At 45.5% G+C, this 21,735-nt stretch overlaps 1 protein-coding gene across 8 annotated transcripts in view; it reads left to right on the forward strand.

Moving 5' to 3' along the window:
• The window catches only part of LOC147023910 (cadherin-7-like), a 149,926-nt gene extending 129,645 nt beyond the window's left edge, over positions 1-20,281 (forward strand). For 7 of the 8 annotated variants that reach the window (XM_085889899.1, XM_085889903.1, XM_085889905.1 and 4 more), the window contains 7 exons: positions 3,292-3,479; positions 16,212-16,465; positions 16,641-16,777; positions 16,951-17,072; positions 17,402-17,516; positions 18,130-18,381; positions 18,756-20,281. In XM_085889899.1, coding sequence (XP_085746025.1) covers positions 3,292-3,479; positions 16,212-16,465; positions 16,641-16,777; positions 16,951-17,072; positions 17,402-17,516; positions 18,130-18,381; positions 18,756-19,369 — 1,682 coding nt within the window. In that variant the 3' untranslated portion in view covers positions 19,370-20,281. Of the gene's footprint in view, positions 1-3,291; positions 3,480-16,211; positions 16,466-16,640; positions 16,778-16,950; positions 17,073-17,401; positions 17,517-18,129; positions 18,382-18,706 lie in introns of all 8 variants that reach the window. The other variant, XM_085889907.1, reaches the window with a different exon arrangement.
• Positions 20,282-21,735: the final 1,454 nt, after the last annotated feature.

Here is a 21,735-nt window from a genome sequence, read left to right on the forward strand (position 1 = left end):
GGTGAAATTGGAAGGAATTTGAAACAAAGATTATATGAACATGATAGAGTAGTTAGACTTGGAAACGTGACACAGTCAGCCATAGTGCATCATTGCCTGTAATCTAGCCACAAACTTGACTTTGATGGGCCCCGTGTCTGAGACAAGACGTCCAACAAACAACACAGGTTGATACTTGAAGCATAGCATGTCAAGAGCCGAGAGGTAGTCAAACTGGGGAGACTGTGGACATACCCACACAATACGCACCTCTGATACAAATGGCAAAAACTGGACAGTGCAAGCAACTGGACAAGGTGAACAAAAAAACAACCGCTCAATCCTCAACACCACATCCACATACGCACAACACCCAGCGGAAAGCTCAACAATCATGCAACCAACGCGTCGCCATGTCCAACCTGGACACGAACCCAGCCATGTTCGTGTCCTGGAAGCAGAAACAAACACACACATCCACTCACCCCCACACATACAATACCAAATCATCTCAATTATTAAAAAAGCAGAGCAGCCCATCAATTATATGACAACGTTTATTTTGCTTCAGGTTTGGTAAAATAAAAAATACTCCTCCATTGACCGAGTGCTCTGGCAAGTGACCAGAATGAGTGGTTTCCTCAGAATAAAAATCGGGCACATGCCAAGACTCGGGGTCTATTGGCCTGAGGACGCTCGCTGGGAAGTGGGTGAAATGTCGCCTGAGACCAGGTCTGCTCTTGCTTATCTATCTATAATTCCAGGTGTGTGTGTGTGTGTGTGTGTGTGTGTGTGTGTGTGTGTGTGTGTGTGTGTGTGACCACTGCTTCTCGACAACCACTGGTCCAATCTAATTGAAACTTGCCAGATATATTGCTGGAGACCTGAGGATGTGCCTTTTCAAGGTTTGATATTAATCGGACAAGTGCTTCCCAAGTTATGGCCATTTATTTACCAAACCAATGACAATACACGTTGTTGCGTGGGTGTGGCCGATGGGGAAGGGAAGCTCAGTCGCATTCCCCATTACGGGTTACAACGTACGGACTTCCAGAGAGTGATGACCGTGTATTCTAATAATTTCTCGATTTCTTATGCGCATTTATAAATAAACACAATGCCGCAAGTTATGATTTTTTTCAGTTGAGACGTTGCATAAATTTCGGTAACATCAGAGTGCTGGTGTGCTCCGAACCAGGAAGTAATTTTTTTTCTCTCTCTTCTCTTCTCTTTTTGTTTTTCCTTGCGAGGACATTGCGAAAAGGCAAAATACGTTGGCGCAAATTGAATAATTGGCCATTAAAACCTAAATTGCAAGTCATCGTAACTTTGATATGCGAACTTCCGCGCCACCCACGTATGGGCACGCGAGAGCAAAGAAATGGCCTGTGTGGTTGTTGTTTGTTGCTCGCGGTTTGATTATTTATTTATTATTATTTTTTTTTACGGGCAGCCGCGTTCCTCATTACGGGTTACAATGTACGGGCTTCCGGATAATGATGACCGTGTATTCTAATAATTTCTCGATTTATGCGCATTTATAGATAAACACAATGCCCCAAGTTATGATCGTTTTCATATTAGACGGTGCATAAATTTTGGTAACATCAGAGTGCTGGTATGCTCCGAAGCAGGAAGTAAATTTTTTTTTGCACGTTTTTTTTCTCCTCTTTCCTCTTCTCTTTGTGTTTTTCCTTGTGATAAAAGGCAAAATACGTTGGCGCTAATTGAATAATTGGCCATTAAAACTAAATTGCGAATAATCGTAACTGCCATATGTGAACTTCCGGACAGTGAGGACTTCACTTCCGGATAGTGACGATTACTGTATTCTTTCTCGATTCTTTCCTTCTCGATTTCTGTACTTTTTCGATTTTCTTAAACCCAATACCCCAATCCAGTCAGTGACGATTACTGTATTCTTTCTCGATTTTTTTTCTTGATTTATCGACTTACTGTATTATTTCTTTCTCGATTTCTGTACTTTCTTAAACACAATGCCCCAATCCAATCGTCGTTTCCGAGAGCGAAGGAACGGCCTGTGTGATTGTTGTTTGGTTTGAAAGTTTTGGCATGCGGTTTGAAAGTTTTTTGTTTTGTTTTGTTTGCACCTACGGGCACACACCTACGGGCATGCACTAGTTACTTAAATTAGCAGAGTAGATCGAGTTACCTTTTTGGTGGGATTTTCCTTACTTCTTTAAAAAAAATAAAAATATATATTATGTTGGATGGATGTTCAGCTCGTGACCAATCTGCATTAGTTAGTGGTTGTTAAAGATCCCAGGATGTCTTTCACAAAAAGGTTAGTTTAACACACCACAATGGACAAATGACAAATTGCTGCCATCTTCAGTTAGACGTCTGGCCAGCTAGTTCACTTGAACCAAAAAGTTTCCCTGTCTTACCCCATAAGAATGTGGAATTACAGTACTTGAGCCCATTAAAGATGTGTGTGTGTGTGTGTGTGTGTGTGTGTGTGTGTGTGTGTGTGTGTGTGTGTGTGTGTGTGTGTGTGTGTGTGTGTGTGTGTGTGTGTGTGTGTGTGTGTGTGTTTTCATGCAGACCTTTTCATTCAGCAGGTGCTTACCTCAACACTAATATATGTGCAGCTTCCTGAAAATGCTTTACATGATGGAAGCACAGTCATCAGCATAGCAACAATGAAGTGTTTGATAAGCAGGTCTATCAGAGGTTTCTCCAAAAAGAGATGAGAGTTAGAAAGTTAGAAAAATAAATAATGCTTCCTCCTCGAAGGTTTGACCAATGGAAACAGAGTTGTACTTCCTTTCAAACTCCTAACATGCCCATTTTCCACAGGTCACATGCAAGGTCTTTTTATTCAGCATATAAAGAGTTTTCGTGATTGGAATATTTTGTCAAGAGTGACCTGAAGATGTAGACCGTGGGCGGTATAGCACTGTGTTCCATCGCTGAACATGAAACTTCGAAGCTAGTAAGGTTTGGGACAGGTTATATATTCGGAGGAGCAGGGAACATTGGCACTACGCGTGTTGTGACAGGCTCTGGATTTGGGATTTGCATGAAGATAAAAGGATGCTGTGATATGTATGCTTTGTATTATGCTGTGCCATTTGCTCTTCCTCCTTTGCCTTTGTTACTGAGGGGTTTTAGTGCCATAACTTTATGCATTCCCTTCAAATTCCTCTGTCATCATTACTTTTCCTGCCCTTCTGTTCACATCCCACCTCTCCCACCTCATTATCCCCTTCCCCACCATTCTTAGAACTCTTTGCCATTTTCCTTTATCCACCCTATCACTCCCTTTTCCCTTCCTTCCTCTGTCTGTAGAAACATACCGCATGGCGGTTAGCGAAGGCAGTGTGCCAGGCAGTGAGGTTGGCCGGATGAGTGCTAACGACCCCGACGAGGGACAGAACCGATTGACAACGTATCGGTTGCGTGGAGGAGACGGCACAGGGGTCTTCTCCATCTCAACGGACCGAAACACACAGGAAGGAGTTATCTCACTGGCACAGGTGCTCGGGATGATGGGGATTTGGGAAACGAGAAATAAGGATGGTAATGGGAGGAATGTTGCTGGGGGTTTTGGATTGGAGAGAGGGGTAGAGATCCTATAGAAAATAAACTTATCGAGTGATGTAATGGGTTAAGGAAGAGTGTGATTTGGGATGATTGTTACTTTGTTAATTAACTTAGTTAAATCGTTTTAATCTTCATTTTAACCATATTTACTATTCACCCTGAATTTTGTTGAACTTTTAAAATTTATGAACAAGCCACAATTTTGGTGAAAAACTCTTCATTCTCTGTGCTGCAGAATTTAGGAAGACGATTTAAGTTGATATCTTGCATTTTGTCCAGGTCCCAGAGGACGGCACTACGCTTGGCACTACAGGTAGTGCACTACATTTACCTTTAAGCTGTCTCGTCTGGACCCAACTATAAACTGACCAATTCCAGCTTTACAGGCACCATGCTTCGGATGGGAGTTAGGCCTGGTGTTCTACCAGCTGGTATGAGTTGGTAGCCATTACAGATCCGACAATATCTATAGTGAAGAGCAAGTGAATTATATTGTCAGCGTCCTGAATACACTACAAATTTCCTCCCAAATTCAGTCAAACATCAGGCCTGTCCAGCCGGTTCCTGAAATTGTTTGCACAAAACTCCCACAGCTGACCCCAGAAGAATGTAGGATGAATTGTGGCCGTTAATTTAGTCGTAGTTACCTCCGCTACCGAAGGAGGATGGAGGTTATGTTTTCACCCCTGTCTGTTTGTGTCTCTTTATCTGTGAGCAGGATATCTCAAAAAGTTGTGGACGGGTTCATCCAAAATTTAGTGGACAGGTTGGGTGTGTCACAAGGACAAATTCATTCAATTTCGGTGAAGATTCTGATCCAATAATTTTTAAGTGATTCTTTGCCATTGAGTGATGGGGCTAAAACCGATATATTGTTACAAATTTGGAAACCTATAGCACACAACATTCAGGTTCTATAGATTAGTTATATCGGTAAGTATGTGTTTTAAAGATAGCTTCCTTTCCCTTGTCTAATGGGTAAATCAATGTAAATGCGCTGTGATTTATTTTAATAGTTAGGAAAACTTCATCTTCAGCGACGAAAACAGAAACGACCGTTGGTGTGGTTCTGCAGCGACGTAAACAGAAGTGACCGTTAGAGCAGTGCTGCAGCCCCGGGATTTTCCCCGCGCGCCGGAGCGCATAAAAAGGAGATAAACGAGCAGCGAGCAGCGAGCCAGCCAGCCAGCGAGGAGAAGCGAAAGGAGAGAGGAGAAGCGAAAGGAGAGAGGAGCCAGCAAGAGGCAAGCGAAAGAGAAGCCAGCCAGTGAGAAGCGAGGAAGGAGCGCTGATCTTGCTGGAGTGCTCATCGTGTTGGAGCGCTCTTGTTCTGGGAGCGCTCGTCTCCGAAGGCCTGGACTGTTCTTGCCACTGCCGTCTGGAACGCCTTCTTCCTCCTCCTCCTCCTCCTCCTGAAGATTGAGCTTGAGAGGGAGCATCCACCGCCGGAGCCGGAAGGGTTGCGTGTCGTCGCCGGTGAGAACGGAGTCGAGCTTTTGGTGGCCGGGATGGGCGCCGAACCGAGTCATCCTGAAGACCGCACGAGGCGGACAGGTCCAAGGTAGACCCTGGCCTTCAGCTCCACTATCCTCCGAGCTGAAGGCCAAAATAAAGGTGTCAGCCACCACTTCTTTTGTGTGTGTGTGTGTGTGTGTGTGTGTGTGTGTGTGTGTGTGTGTGTGTGTGTGTGTGTGTGTGTGTGTGTGTGTGTGTGTGTGTCTGTGGGCCCGTCCTCTAAGTAGTGAACTGTTAAGTGCTTTTGCCTGTACATCCGTGCATTCTCTGATATTTGGTTTAATTCTGCCTCTTACGTGCTCCCCTAATTCCGCCCCATTATTGTTGAATAAATACCTCGATTGTTAAATGTATCAGCTCGTTTTGTGTTCCTTTCATTGGTTCGACATGACGCGTGTTTGAGGATTAGTGTCGGTAAATTGTTCATTTGGTCCGGCCCGACTTTGGTAATTCCGCTCGGTTTCGCCGAATCCGAGTCAGCGATAGCGACTCAATTCGGATAAAGTCGACCGAGGGTGAATTTCCCCGGTAGTTTGGATCACGTGGGTATTCAGGTGAATTGAAATTGGCAATCGACCCTACCCCACATGATCTATCTATTGGCGAGTTCGGTCCGATAGAGGACCCGTCGGCTCCGGAGTTATCCGGGGGACGACCTATACATTCTGGGCGATCGGTCGGGCCGACTTGCAGCTCCAACTAGCGGTCGTGCTCGCGGCCGATACCCGGCCCCGCAACAATATAACATGATATCGCAAAAAGTTGTCGATGGATTATGACAAAACTTGGTGGATGAGTTGGGTAGGTGACAAGAACAAGGTGATTAGATTTTGGTTCAGGTCAGGATCCAGATCCGGCCTATCAGTGGGATAGAAAACGTAAACTGTTCAGCCTAGCAGAGTCCCATTCTCATCATTGTTGTGGTGATTTACATTATTGTACCGGGTGTATAAGTACATGTTTTACCATAAGATATGGTATTTATATTGTAATATTTTTTATGGTTTTGTCTGTGTGATCACAGGAAACTTTTAGTGTCAATGTTCACTTCATTCATAAAAGGGATAATCTGATCATCGTCAAAAATAAGGATTTGTTCAGCTGGCTTTCACCCTGGTTATGGCCCTGGCTACCACCCTGAGTACCAATCCAAACCCTAAATAACAATCCAACCCCTGCTTGAAGTAAAAAGGTAATGGGGTTACTGGTTAGGAAGAGAAAAAGGGGGATGAGGTTCAGACGGGAGGGGAGTTTAACATTTTTATTTATGTGTACCTCATATGTGGATGACGAAAGCAAAAAGTCCCCCAATTTCTTTACAAGCGTCAACAATACAATGCTTCTACATCAGAACCTTCCTGAATTTATTATTTTTCTCACCGGACGGAAGATGACCAGGCTTTTCCACTGGAACCTGACCGGGGCGCTCACACTGGAACTTCACCAGGGCTTTCACACCGGAATATTGTTGTGGTGCCGGGTTCGGTGGCGAGGACGACCGCTAGATGGAGCAGTCGGGCCATCTCCCACCGAACACTGGAATTGGAAGGTCGTCACCCCGGATAACTCCAGAGTCGACGGGTTGTTTGAAGGACCGTGGTCACCAATATTTCGAAGGCGTGAGGTAGGGTACACTTGTCTAATTCCAATTTACCTAAGTACCCACGCCGTCTAACTTCCGGGGAAGCCACACCCTCAGCCGACTTTGTCTGAACGGAGTCGCTGTTACCGACTCGGATCCGGCGTAACCGAGCGGAAGCTACCAAAGCCGCGCCGGATCAAATGAACAATTTACGGCACAAACCGCCTTCCTAGTTCTCAAGCCCGAACCATACTGGGCCAATGAAAGAAACGACAGGCAACGAGCTGGTACATTTTACAGGGGTTTATTTATAATGGGGAGAGGGTGACAAAGAGCAGAGTTATCCGAATAAAGGAAATGCAATTTACAATGAACACAGGCACTTAACAGTCTCTATTTACAGGACGGGGACCACAGACACACACACACACACACACCCAAAAGAAATGGGGCCGGTTGGCCTTTATTTGACCCTTCAGCTCAGGAGGGAAGGCGAGCTGAGGGTAAGAGTTCGGTCAGGCACCTTTCCGCCTCGTGCGGTTTGGTCGAGACGAGCTGGTTCGGGGGGGGGGACTCAAACCCACACCTTCGTCCAAGCACTAGGGACCGGGAATGACACAACGGACGCCAGCCAGCACGAGAACGGACCAGACCAGACGAGCACTTGCGGGCAAGATGAGAACGCCAGCAGGTAAAGCGAGACGATCCCAGCAGGCAAAACGAGGGCAAACAAAGTGACGAGGCTTCTTCTTTTTGCCAGCCGGATCGCCCCCACTATTATTCATTCCTCACGTGAGGTTGAAGGAGTCCGTCCTGAGGTAAATCGCCTCCTCATTGGACGGGGGCGTTTTGGGGGGTGGGGGGGTGTCGGGACATCTCGGTGGTCCGCCCCCCCAAAGAGGCTCTGTAGTTTTTGGCATTCTGTCTTCCCATTGGCTGGAGGAAATGCTCCATGCCCTTCTTCACAGCGGAGCCTTGATCTGAGGTGATGGAGGCTCCGCCCACGCCTTCAGCCAAAAACACGTGGGCAATGGAGTCAGTGCGCGAAGGTTTGGTTGGGTGGCAGAACGAAGCAGGTGGTGTTGTTGTTGGATATTAAAAAAAATAATAATTACAAAATAACTCGCAGCGCACATACACTTAATCACCCATTAAACATAGGGACGGGACCCTAACTACAAATACATACTTATCGAAATAACTAAGCTTAAGGACTGCTGTCTGTTTGTGTGCAAATGGCTTCCAGATTCGCAACAATATGACCGGCTCTTTCACATCAGAACATCACCAGGACTTTCACACCGGAACATTGGTGAAGTCTCTTGCCATTGTGAACAATGTCATTTAGCTTGCCAGTCGAGTGAATCTATTGGAAGTGTGATCTCCCACATTGTCATTGACCTTAAAACTATGAGAGAATTATCAGTTGAAAAGATTATTTAAACATTTCGTAACTGAAGTATCTGTGATTAATTAATATGTATAATAAAAACAATAATAATGCATTACTTCCATTTTCTGCCCTCGAAACCACAAAATCGAAGCCCCGTGATGCTGAAATAAATCAATGAAACTCGAGCCTGCAATGCACAAGCTTGCAATCATATATATATATATATATATATATATATATATATATATATATATATATATATATATATATATATATATATATATATATATATATATATATATATATATATTTTTTTTTTAATTTTAAACAAAACCTAGAACTGCCTTTTTGACACTAATGGCTATAGCACCTCTGCAGTCCCGTGCCTGTGCGCCTGGGCGTACAGCACATTTTCACAGTGCAAGGAATGGTAATCTTTGGTCTCGGAAATGGTGGTAATTGTGGATAGGTTACCAGATAATTGCACAGCCTTGATCACCTCTATGAGCTATTCGACCAGGGATCCCAAAGAAGGAATGCAAAAATTTATTAAGTGACGATGTGTGGTTATTGAGGGACATTCTACTTCATCTCTTTCTGATCTTCTTTTGTATGCAATGCAAGGCTGTGGGATAGCATCAATGGCTGAGGGCATGGCTGTGCTGCTGATGCAATTCCCTTTGTAGGTTAAAGCAGGAATTTTGTAATTTGTTCAGGGTGCTGGCGATAGCTCGCCTACCTTTTGCGAAGGACACCATGGGATCTTTAACGTCCACAATCAAATGCCAACAGACAGGATACCAATTTAACATCTGTCCGAGGGACAGAACACACATTGTCTGATGAATCACCCTGCCTGTGAAACACCTGGATGACAGTTTTTAGCTAGGTCAGGATTCAAACCCAGGCTAGACAGCTTAGAGGCGAGTGTGTTTACCTCTTGGCGATCTGATCATCCCACATCTTTCTGATGAGGAACCACTTTTATACATATGGCAGTGCATATTGTGTCCTTTTATTTCTCATTTGCATAAAAAACTTGTCTAACTCCTGATCAATAATTATTTCACTGGGCTGCCAATTCATTCTCATGTACAGTTGTACTCAGTTCCATAAGATGGGGAAGGGGGATATGGGAGGGAGGGTTGTGGGGGAACTGCCAGTTTCTTGAAATCGATCTTGGCAGGTTTTATAAATTATCTTGTGCCAAGATTGTCTTTAATATACTGTACATTTGAACGTAACAATCTTCCCATCTATGTTTTCACAGAGCATTGCTAAATATTTTCTTTCTATTCAGAGCCTTGATGAAGCAATGAGGTCTATGATAACAGTTATTGCAATGAGACCCTAATTTTTTAATTTTTAAATACATTTGTCAAGAACGAGTACAAATTGCTGGAGGCATATTACGAACTGTTGAACTTTTTTTTCCAGGCTGCCACCATGTTTAAAGAGATAATTTGGGGTGGAAATAAATATGTAAGAAAGAAGAGGTGTTTTGATCTGGTCTATCACGACTTCCAATCTACAGCCATTCGAGGGTTTTAGAAGATCTTTAGTTTTAGAAGGCGGTGACAAAAGGCTGAGTGGTCACATGAACATTTTGTTTCGTGATAGCCTGGGTGTTTCTTGACACTGGCAGGATTCAAGTGGGATATTTCATTTCATCTCGCGGGTTTCTCCGAGTCGTCCTTCTTTCTTGATGATGCACATCAAAATGCCCTGTGGCCTCGACGGTCGCCCACAAAATGCTCCCAACACCCTCGGGGTCAAACCGGCAAAGGCAAGCACATCACAAAACCTGTGACATTTAAAGTGTCTTGACAATTATTGCTTGTTGTGACACCAACAGCACAACAAGCAAATCTCTCGTTGAAAGTTTTACAATCCTATGGTTGCCACAATCGTATGACTCGGCGGATGAAGCTTGTCACAAGAAATGTCAAATAAAAGTCACGTCACTAATCCAACATCTAATGCGATAGGATAACTTCATGTAAACAGACTGGTTCTAATTAGGTTTTATATTCAGCAGCATGTGCATCATGACTCCAAAGTCATGAATGTAGAAATGTGACCATCAAAATTCTCAATATGGGCAAGGATCCTTCATAATGAACCCACCCGAGACAGCTTATTTGGCAAGACTGTGCATATGTTGCTGGGGGAAGTTATGGATGAGAATTATTTGGTGCATGTTGACGTAAACAACGAATTCTCTAAAGATTATTCTTATCCACATGCCATGGAAATGCCAGATTAGAGGCATCAACAGCCTGACATACCATACTTATTATGACTCACTAATTAGTAGCTTTGTTAGCTTCACCTCATAAGCAATGCAAAAAGTTCCTGATTTTTAGGGCCTACCCAGTTTGTCCCCCAAATCTTTCTTTTCAATACAATATCAAGGCTCCTGGAAGTGTGAGGTGATGGAGGGTAAGAAGGAAATAAACTGACAGTGGGCCAGTGGGGCCAAAATAAGAAAGGGATGAACAAACAAAAATAAGAGAGAGGGGGAAGGAGGGAGGGAGAGTGCTTTCATGGCGTTCTCTGGTCATTAAGAGAGTCGTACACCAAGAACATTTTATTCAGTGTCTTATACCCTCAATATTGAAGACTGAGACAGATAGGCCTGTTTGGTGTTCCCATCTCAGCATATATCTCATTATTTTTAGGTTACAAGATTCAAATACCAAATGCAATGTTGAACCATGATCTTTTCTAGCCCCATTAACCTTTCCCAAGCCCCCAGCTCTTTCCAAGTTTTCAGTTTTTCCTTCATGAGAGTTTGCGGCTGTATCCATCTTGTCCACCTGTGTGTCCTCTCCTAACTCTCATTCTTCCCCACATCTCTTATAACACCATGCCTGGTGTTGGCGTAATGGTTCGGATAGCAGGCTTTGGATCCGAGGGTCCTGAGTTCAAATCCCGCTCAGTTGTTGAATTTATACCAGGTGGGGTTAAGTTGGCCTGTCATCCTTCTGAGGTTGGAAAAATGAGTGCCAGCATGCTGGTATACCGTGTTGGAGTGGCGACCCATCCAGGATTGTGCCCAATAGCCAAGGAGACCGCTCTCTCTCTCTCTCTCTCTCTCTCTCTCTCTCTCTCTCTCTCTCTCTCTCTCTCTCTCTCTCTCTCTCTCTCTCTCTCTCTCTCTCTCTCTCGCTCTCTCTCTCTCTCTCTCTCTCTCTCTCTCTCTCTCGTGCAGCCTGTGGCTGCTGGTTGCATCATTGGTTGGGACGCGGCTATGCCGCTGATGCAGTGTCCCCCTTACCAGTACACTGGTGCTCATTTTGCCGACCTCGGAAGGATGACAGGCGAAGTCAACCTCCTGGTGTATTTTAATTCAGTGGCCAACGGGGCTTGAACTCAGGATCCCAAGCCGCCACCCTAACCACTAAGCCAACACCAGGCTAAGGAAGCTACTAAGGCAGCACCAACGCTCTGCAGAGGGTAGGGTCCCAATCTCCTCCTTATTTCTCCAAGTCTCCCTCTATTTTGTCCCTCATCCCTCTTATTGGTGTGTTTCCCCTCTCTTCTACCGTTCCTTTTGTTATATTACATCCTTATCTGTTCTATGTACGAGCTCCTCCATGAGTCTCGACTTTGTATACCGAAAAAACAATTTAGCCATTGTCCTTGTAGCTCGGGCAAAAGTACACAGACATCCTGTTGTTGTTGCCCTGCATGTGATGTATCTACAAGCTCTTCCTATGAGCTTTAGATCACCATAAAGACGATTTCCAAATCTACAAGCACGGTATCCATATATTGTTGAAGGATGTGACGTGTGTTTGAAGACATTACAGTAATGCCTTTACCTTTGTTTTATTATCATGTCAATATGAGCTGGAGTTTAAAGATAGCCCAAATCGTAGTGTGATTACTTCTGTGCTTTCTTTTCCTCAAAGGCGATTCCAACATATCCCTTCCAAGTACAGAGTATTCATTGGAACAGAGGTTTTTTTTGTTTTTTTTTATGTATAACATACAAGATCTAGTCTCATAGCAGGGGGAAAAAGGCAACATACTGATAGTGGGGGCAGTTTGGCCATCGTGGGGAACTCCAAGCAAAGGGATAAACGAACAGAAGAAGAGCAGGGAGAGGAGGAGGAGGAAACGGTGATATGCAATGGTGAATGAGGGTGGAAAAAGATCGCTATTAGGAATAGAGAATGACGAGATGATAGTGCACTGCCAACTTGATGCCATGGAGGGAAGGTCAGGTCAGGTCAGGTATGGGAGCATGTGCCAGAACAGCACGTCGCTGCGTCCACTTTCCGCCGGTACTCCAGGGGCCTCCATCTGGCCATCCCCCAGGCAGATGCCAGGCCCATCCCCATCTCCTTGAGATGATGGTCAACCTGTTGCAACCATGAGGCACGTGGTCGACCCACTGGCCTCCTCCACTCATGAGACTCCCTCGCTGAGAGAATCTGGTGAGCAGGATCAGAGTCAGGAAAACGAGCCACATGTCCATACAGCCGCAACTGACGCTCACGGACTATGCAGGTAACAAATCTCATCCGAGTCTCTCTCAGCAACCGCTCGTTGGACACAAAATCCGACCAGCGATAGCCAAGGATTCTCCGAAGAGACCTGGTACCAAAGGAATAAAGTCTCCGTCTCAGATCCTTGGTCAGAGTCCAAGTCTCGCACCCATAGAGCAAGACTGGAAGTACCAAGGACCTGAAGACTCGGACTTTCGTCCTCCCGCACAGGTACCGGCAGCGCCACACCCCATGATCCAGTGAATCCATGACTCCCCAGGCCCGACCCAGACGTCTATTGACCTCTGACTCGCAGCCAGCAGAGACATGAATATCACTGCCAAGGTAAGTGAATCTCTCCACGACCTCAACATCCTCACCACAAACAGACACAGACAGGACAGCAGCATCCAAGATGTCACCGAAAGCCTGGATCTTAGTTTTGACCCAAGAAACCCGTAATCCCAATGGCTCCGACTCCTCATTCAGCACCTCGAGGGCCCCCAAGAGGATGTCTAAAGTCTCCGCAAAGATGACTGCATCATCTGCAAAGTCAAGGTCCGAGATCTTGACATTCCCAAATGACGTACCGCAACTTGATCTCTCCAACATCCTCCCTAGAATCCAGTCCATACAAGTGCTGAAAAGTGTGGGGGCAAGTACACATCCCTGACGAACTCCAGTAACAACTGGAAATAAGTCAGAGATGGTACCACCACACTTCACAGCACTCTCAGTACCAGAGTAGAGTTCAGACATCAGATCGATCAGTTTTGGTGGCACCCCACGAAGACCAAGAATCCTCCAGAGGACATCCCGATTCACTGAATCGAACGCTTTACAGAGATCAACATAGGCTGCAAGCAGCCCCTGCCGAAACTCTCTTCTGCGTTCGGTGAGGACACGAAGTGCAAGGATACGGTCAATCGTTGACCTCTTTGGTGTAAAGCCTGACTGCTCTGGACGCTGGTGCTCAAGCAGATGGTGGCGAACCCTATCGAGAATTATCCGAGCAAAGACCTTGCCCGGCACTGAGAGCAGCGTCACCCCTCGGTAGTTGTTGCAGGCTTGGCGATCACCCTTCCCTTTCCATAGAGGGACAACAAGGCCCCTCTTCCAGTCAGTTGGGATGATGCCTGTGTTCCAGGCAGAGCACAAAACTGCATGCAACGACACGAGTGCAGCATTTCCACCAGCCTTGAGAAGTTCGGCATGGATGCCACAGATCCCTGGAGCTTTGCCCCGTTTCAACTGGTTCACCGCAACCCGTGTTTCCACAAGCGTAGGTGGACCACAGTTGATTTGAGGGTCAGCAACAGGGATTGTAACACCCTTGACGTCCAACTCGACAGTTGGGGGATCAGCCTGGTACAACCGCTCAAAGTAACCGGCCCAGCGGGCCTTCACTTCAGACTCCTCTGTCAAGAGCCTACCACTCTCTGCTCGAACTGTAGTGCTCCGAGGGATGGGCTTGGATGAACGTAATGCACGAATTCCCCTGTAAGCGGGACGAGAATCACCTGTCCACAGGTGATGCTCTACCGCCTCACAGATTCCTCGCACATAGGCCTCCTTGTCCACCCTCGGTGCACGTACAGTTTTACGCCTCAGCTCCCTGAACAGCTCAGCTCTGCCATTCAGCCTGGCCCTGCGACTCTGGTCAATGGTATCCAGTGTCCCTTGAGAGACAAAATTCTTCTTTGCCCTGCGGTGAGCTCCAAGGCATCCACCAGCAACATCAAGGACGGTGGTCTTGAAGGCGCTCCACAACTCTTCAGGACCCCCCAAAGCACCCAGACCCCTCAAGTGTCCACTCAGCCTGTTCGCAAACTCCTCAGCTACTCTCTCATCCCTGAGCTTGGCAACATCCAGTCTCAGCTCGGATGGTACCATTCTCCAGGATTTAAGGTGCAGCTTTAGAGTTGCTACAACAAGCCTGTGGTCAGTATTGAGGAACTGAGCACTCCGGTAGACCCTGCAGTTCTGGATCATCCTCCAACGACCGTCAATGAGGACATGGTCAATCTCCTTTGCCACACCGCCAGCGTTGGAATACCAAGTCCAGCGATGAGCTTGTGGACGCTGAAACCATGAACCAGCCACCCTAAGTCCATGACTTCTTGCAAAGTCAAGGAACTTAGTGCTATTCTGGTTCATAGTTCCTCACCCATGGGGACCAACACACACCTCATAACCTCATAACCTCATGGAGGGAAGACAGTTCCATTAATTGTTGAAAAGAGAAACAAAAGAGTGAAGGAGTGTGGTAAGCCTGCTTTTTGGGAGTTTAACGAGGAAAGAATTATTAGATGAACATGTGCATCCTGGAGGAGCTGGAGAAGTTAGGAGAGCAGAGAGCAGAAGGAGTGAGAATGGAGAGGAGGAGTCGGAGGAACAGATTGGGACCATATTCTGTGCAGAGCGTTGGTGCTGCTTAAGCAGTCTCCTTGGTGATTGGGCACAATCCTGGACGGGTCGCCACTCCGACATAGTATACCAGCATGCTGGCACTCATTTTGCCGACCTCGGAAGGATGACAGGCCCAGTTAACCCCACCTGGTATTAATTCAACAGCTGAGCGGGATTTGAACTCAGGACCCTGGGATACCCCTGGCATACAAAGCCCACCATCCTAACATGCCCATTCTGTGGCTTTGGAGCATTTGCTTTATGCTCAGTCCAGGAGAGGTTGTAGCTGATGGTATGGCATATCATTTCAAAGACTGAACCTCTTCCAGTTGTTGACCATGGAAATAGATTGGTGGATTCATTTGGTAATACTTTCAGAGGGATAGAGTTAGACTAAGATTTGTCAGGATAAAAGACACCTTCCATTTGTCAGACCAGCATCTAATCAATTCCAGATCAGCAGATTGTGATGCAGCTGTGATTTGCCTAGCAGAGGGATGGGGATACTGTACAACACAATGTGGAATCAACTGCAAAATGAAGAGGGGGTTTCCAGAGGATCGGAGAAGTTGTTTACAGAAATGAGTAACAACTAGACCCAAGACATTGTTGAGAAGCACTCCAGCCTCCACTGGGATGGGAGAGAAGAGGTTTCTATTGATAGCATTGCATTGAGTGCATAAATAGAGGAAGTTAGAAAAGCAGATATGCTGAAGGTGGTCTTGTATATGTTCCAAACAAAAGGAAACAACAAGCAAGCATGTTGTGCAGCACAAGTCGCTGTGGTATTCCCTCCAATAAAGAGATAACCTTATGTTCTTTGCAGAGCTTTGTGCCAAACAAGTTACATGTATCGCTTGTTAATTTAGAGATGCCACACCTGCTTAAAATTTGAGTTCAGAACAACTAAAACAATGGGAAGGTGAATATAAATTGAGGAGTCGGGGGGGGGGGGGGTTAGTGGACACACAGCTTTTCTACAGCTTTAATTCATAAGCTACAGAAGCCCATGTTTTATGTTCGAAAACCCTGATAAAACACCAATAACAATGCTGTGTAGGTTTGTTGTATAACATTTGAGAATTTTATACACCTAAATCTTACAATAATACAGAAAACACATTGTGCATCTAAAGCCTAAAGTAAGAGTACCTGCACTCTATGTATTTATGGAAATGGAGTGTTTGCTTTGCATGGAGTTAAAGCTTTCAGCAATTTTGTCCTTGCACAACGTGCCTCTTAAGCTCGGACTTCATCACCTTCCCAATAGCCGGTGGACTACGAGGGAAAGCAGTTTTACTCCCTCATTGTGGAAGCTGCCAATTCGGTACTGGACCCTCGCTTCCACTCTCTGGGTCCCTTCTCTGCCTCAACACGAGTCCTGGTCTCGGTCATGGATGCGGATGAGGCACCCGTGTTTAGACCGGCTATCTATTCACCTCGTCTTCTGGAAAGTGCACCATTAGGAAGCTCTGTGGTCATGGTTACAGCCAAGGATCCCGATGCGGCAGATCGACCAGTCAGGTAATTGGAAGCGGACATTTGGTTTTGTGTATGGGGTCATGGGAAGGAGAAATCAAGATTCATTGTACAATCTCACACTTTAATCCTGAGACTAGGATTATGCATCCTTGCTAACCCTAAGATGCAAGATTAATTTTGTTTAATCACATTTTATCTTGATCTTCAACTCCGGCAGGTATGCCATTGACCGTAACACAGACCTCCAAAGAGTCTTCAATATAGACCATAGTACTGGTAATGTGGTTCTTGCCAAGACATTGGACCGCGAGAACCGAGAGTGGCATAACATCTCTGTCCTGGCCATACAGTCTGGTGAGTTAAGGCCTATTGAAGGAATCGGGACTTGGGCCAGTTATGGAACTGGAATTATGATCTGCTTTTGGTTCCAGCTGTAGTGTGGCTCAGTTATCTCATTGACACATACTTGACCTTTTCACCAAACTCATTAATCCGTCCGTTTTGTCGTGACCCTATTCATTCCACAGACAATTCAGCGCTGGTGGGCCGCGCAAATGTTAAAGTACAAGTGCTCGATGTAAATGACAATCTGCCAGAGCTGCTGGGCAGCCATGAAGTTCAAGTGTGTGAGTCTGCTGTACCAGGCCAGGTTTGTTCTTCCACCGCAAACACAATCGCGCATCTCGCACACACATCTCGATTGTTCGTCAAACCCATGGTCCTCTCCAACTTGTTACATTCAACCACCCAATTTGCATGTCTTCATCTCATCCACATCCACACTCTGCTTACGTTCCCACACGCACGGTACACACTGTATTTACACCATGCACCATAGCACACGGAAAACTGAACACACATGAAATGATCATGCACCGAGTCCAATTAATGCATACTTTAATTTATTACCCACACGTTTTACACAGGCTTCTATTCTAGCCAGTGTGTCATACTTCACATGCGAATGCTCCTTTACAGCTGGTTCACACTTTGCTAGGACAGGACCAGGATACGGGTGGTGCAGGCCGAGTGCATTTCACTCTCCTACCAAGTGCTGCTGCTTCTGCCAACTTCACTTTGAGAGACAACCAGAGTGAGCATTGCAATTGCTGCAACTTTCCACCACACGTTTTACTGAACCAAAACAAATAAATAAAATGATAAAAGTCAATGATGGACATGAAATACTTTATTTTTATAAATCGGGTAAAATATATTGTTCATTGAATAACTGGATCAATATCGTATATCTTTCATATGCTGTACACTTTTAAAATCCAAAATCTGTAAATAAAAGCACAACCAGATAAATTTTATTCTGCCAAAAAGATGGACCCTATATATAGATGATTATGAGAGGCCAAGGTATCATCCCCTTTATTCTTCCTCTTATTATTTTTTTTTCTCCTACTTCCGAGAAATGTAAGGCTTTTATATTCTTCATTTAAGGAGTCTGCCTTTCAGAGGGGTACATTTATCTGCAGTCATCAATTTTTTTTTTAATGTAGTTGCAAAATTGTTTAATTAAATTTAGTAATTCAAGTTCATCAAAGTCACTACTGTGACTGATCACACATTAAACACTAGTCAAATAAAATAGAGGCATTTAAACCCCTGGAATTCAATCTTGCAGAGTTGATGTCACAAATGAAAAGTCTGTGTTTTCTTGTTTGACCTGGTTATCTTTGCCTCTGCTGTTCCCACAGATGGGTCCGCCAGCCTCATGCTTCGCCAGCGGCTGTGGCTGGGTGCAGCCCGTTCCCCGATGACCATCCCCTTGCTGCTGAATGACGAAGGTCGACCACGGCACTCAGCCAGCTTTACGCTCCTTGTACGTGTGTGCTCGTGCGGACGGTCTGGAGAGACCATGGCCTGCGGGCCAGAAGCACTGGCCCTTCCTGCTGGGCTGAGCTTGCATGCTCTCATTGCCATACTGGCCTGTTTACTCACTCTGCTCGGTAAGAAACATTTGCCTTCACTTCCATCAAAAACAGAAACGTCTCCAGATTTTTCTTGGTTGTTGCTTGCCTTGTGCTCATTTAATGTGCTCTTGCTGTCATTGTTTGCATTGCCCATGCAATTGTAATAACAAAGCACTTTATTCATTTTCTTCACCTTATCATACTTGAACGGGTGAATAAAGGGCAAACCTTTTGGTTCATAAGTAAACTTTCTGTGGAATACAAATTGGATACAGGAGGAAGGGTAAGGGGTAGGATATTGTGTGAAAGGGGTGTTGTGGTGTTTAATAATTAATTTGGTATCTTGGCACTCACCCTGTAGCTGGAGATGTCTTAAAGACCTTTGCCAACCTACCTCCACGACCCCTTAGTGCTTGTTCTGCTGTTTGTGTCCGTGCGCCGGAGGCAAAAAGCCTCTCCTCCAGCACCAGAGGAAGACGATGTGAGGGAGAACATTGTTCGCTATGATGAAGAAGGGGGAGGTGAGGAAGATACAGCGACCTTTGACCTCATCACACTCACATATCCACATATCCGTGGGAATGAAGGCACAGTGGCAGGAATTGCAGCGAGCGTCAGAAAGGACGTCCAGCCAGAGCCGTCATGTCCTGGAACTCCAGGGCTTCACTTGGCACTGTCCGACTCTGAGGATCAGCAGCAAGGAAAGCCAGCTGGCGGATCGCAGACTCGGAATCAGGTGGCAGTGAGAGCAGAAGATTGTGAACCTACTTCGGCCATTGATGCTTTTATCCGGGTCCGGCTTCAGCAGGCGGATGCAGATCCGTGCGTCCCGCCTTTTGACTCGGTGCAGGTGTATGGTTATGAGGGCTGTGGTTCACTGGCTGGATCACTTAGCTCACTGGAATCCCAGACACAGTCCCCAAGAGATCAGGAAAGCCGTGGTTACGACTTCCTACGGGATTGGGGGCCTCGATTCCTGGGGCTTGCTAAGCTTTATGGGGCCTCACAAAGTCCTAGTTCTTGACTCCATCATGACCAAGACTAAATTTGGCCTGGAAGATTGGGACCATTTTCAAAGACTGTTTTAATTTCTTATGCCACAGCAATGGAGAGAGGACTTGAGATTACAGACGAAAGACTGAAGAGGCCGACATCTTCTCTTTAGTTTTATTAACAAGGAGGAAGAGTGATGAACATGTTATGAAGAAACAGAAGGAGATCATCATCAAGTGAGAAATATTGAAGAGTTGTTGATGGTTGAAAAAAAATGTAGAAAAGGTGGGAGGAGGACATTTTATGTTGTGTGTTTGTGGGTGGGAGCATTATTGCTTCGGACTTGGTATCTGGTGCTCTTTCGCTATCCTCTGTAGGTCCAAACTACCATTGCCACAACAATTTCGCATAGGAACCACATGCTGAATGACCAAGTGGTATGTTCATTATTTTGTGTGCAACAGTAGGACCAGGCACAACGGGAACAAGAGGTGCGGCTTGCTGGGAAACTAATGGTTTCTTCAGATGCAAACCCGGTGCCACTGTGCGTCAACAAACAGGTTTTAGGTTCTCAAGGTGCATGACAGAGTAAAAGAGAGAATAATGATACACATTGAAAAAAACAGTCTCTCTTTACTCATCTTTATAGTCTCTAAAACATCTGACCACTTTCCCATTCTTGGACCCGGAAGACCCAGTGAGACAATTTCAGACTTCGGAATTTGGGGCTTACACGTCATTCAATGGCTGCTCCACTGGTCTGTTGAACTGTATTTCATTTCATTTTGTTCTCTTGCTCTCGTAATGCTTTAATTGCATTACATTTATTACTAACATGAGGGAAAAATTGAGCCGGTTTGTAGATTTCATCCAGTTTGTTATTGTACATATTGTATGTATGGCACAGTCACCGGTGATGATTGAATAAAACATTGAGCTCATATTGCATGTCTGTTGCCCTTCAGAGGAAAAGGAATCATGCCAATGTGTTTCTTGGAGATGTTTCTGACACAGTGCAACGTTTCACTAAAATTGCCCAAAAACAAACTCTGGTGTTCAAGGGAATCACCTCGGTTGAGGAAAAATATATATACAACTTATCATCATCTATAACACAAAGGAAGACGAAGTTACCGAAATTTATATGTGGCGTTCTACACGGAATTCTATGAGTCAAAAGCCAGGCATGGGGTGCTTCGATCCCAGAGATAGGCATGGAACGCTCTGAGGCCAGAACCAAGCACAGAGAGCAGGACGCTCCAAGCGCATAGCCGAGCGCAGGGACCAGAATGCTCCAAGTTCAGAGTAGGGAGCAGGGTGCTCCGAGCCTAAAGTTGGGCACTCTAAGCTGGGCGAGTGGTGCTCCGAACTGGGTGCGGGGCACTCTGAGTCCAAAACCAAGCACAGGGAGCAAGACGCTCCAAGCCCAGAGCTGGGCACAGGGATAAGGACAGTCCAAGTCCAGAGCCAGGCACAGGAGTGAGCGTTCTGAGCCCCGAGCCGAGCACAAGGAGCATGGTACACCGAACCCAGAGTGGGGTGCAGGGTGCTCCGAGGCCAGTTCCGGCACGGGGCGACTTCACGTCTTGCTGCTGTTCATCTTGTATGGTCACAGCACAATTGAAATATAGCATGGCAAAGATTATTCTTCATCAGAAGTGGTACATAAGGGCATTGTGCAAATATACCACAAGTTAGGCAATTTCTGATTATCTGGGTCAATACATCATTAGCAATGTCTTGAAGATGTTGAGTTGAATTTGTATTGGGATTTCTCAGAGTTAAATTGACAATTCTTCTCTGCTGATTGGTATCGTTCACTTTGAGGTCTATTGTCCTCACACTGTACTTCTCACACAATCTGACTATAGACTGCAGAATGTCCAACATCTGTGTAATAACAGCTTGTCTTGTGCCCATTTATAACGTGATGACCATTGGCATTCCATTGTCTCCTGAGTCAAATATTCTTCCTCCAACAATTTCAACATGCAGTGCCAGTCAAAAGTTAAAAGTCCCTTAATACAATTGACTTCAAATGCACGTGTTAATTGATCTGCACCTGCAATTATCTTGCAGAAGAAACTGCAATTCTGCCTCAGGTGCTTTCATTTAAATGTGGGTGAGAGCAGATGCACCCAGCATGTTTGGGAGTGAAATAACCTCAGAGGAAGGACAATGGAGTGACTGCAAGTAGTTAAAACCAGTTTTTGAAAATGGATACAAAGAATTGCCCAAGCCCAAAAAGGCTGCATACAAACAAGCGCATCACCATATCTCACCCAGTTTGAGTGCAAAAGCATTGACACTTTGCATAAATGCAAAGCTCTAAAAGCTGTGTGACCGGTCAACCACCATAACGATTTCGATGCTAGTCGGCGGATTGTCATTCGACGG

The sequence above is a fragment of the Eptatretus burgeri genome, chromosome 7, assembly GCF_056783735.1.
Source record: "Eptatretus burgeri isolate ZD-2024b chromosome 7, Ebu_testis_v1, whole genome shotgun sequence".
Taxonomy (NCBI): domain Eukaryota; kingdom Metazoa; phylum Chordata; class Myxini; order Myxiniformes; family Myxinidae; genus Eptatretus; species Eptatretus burgeri.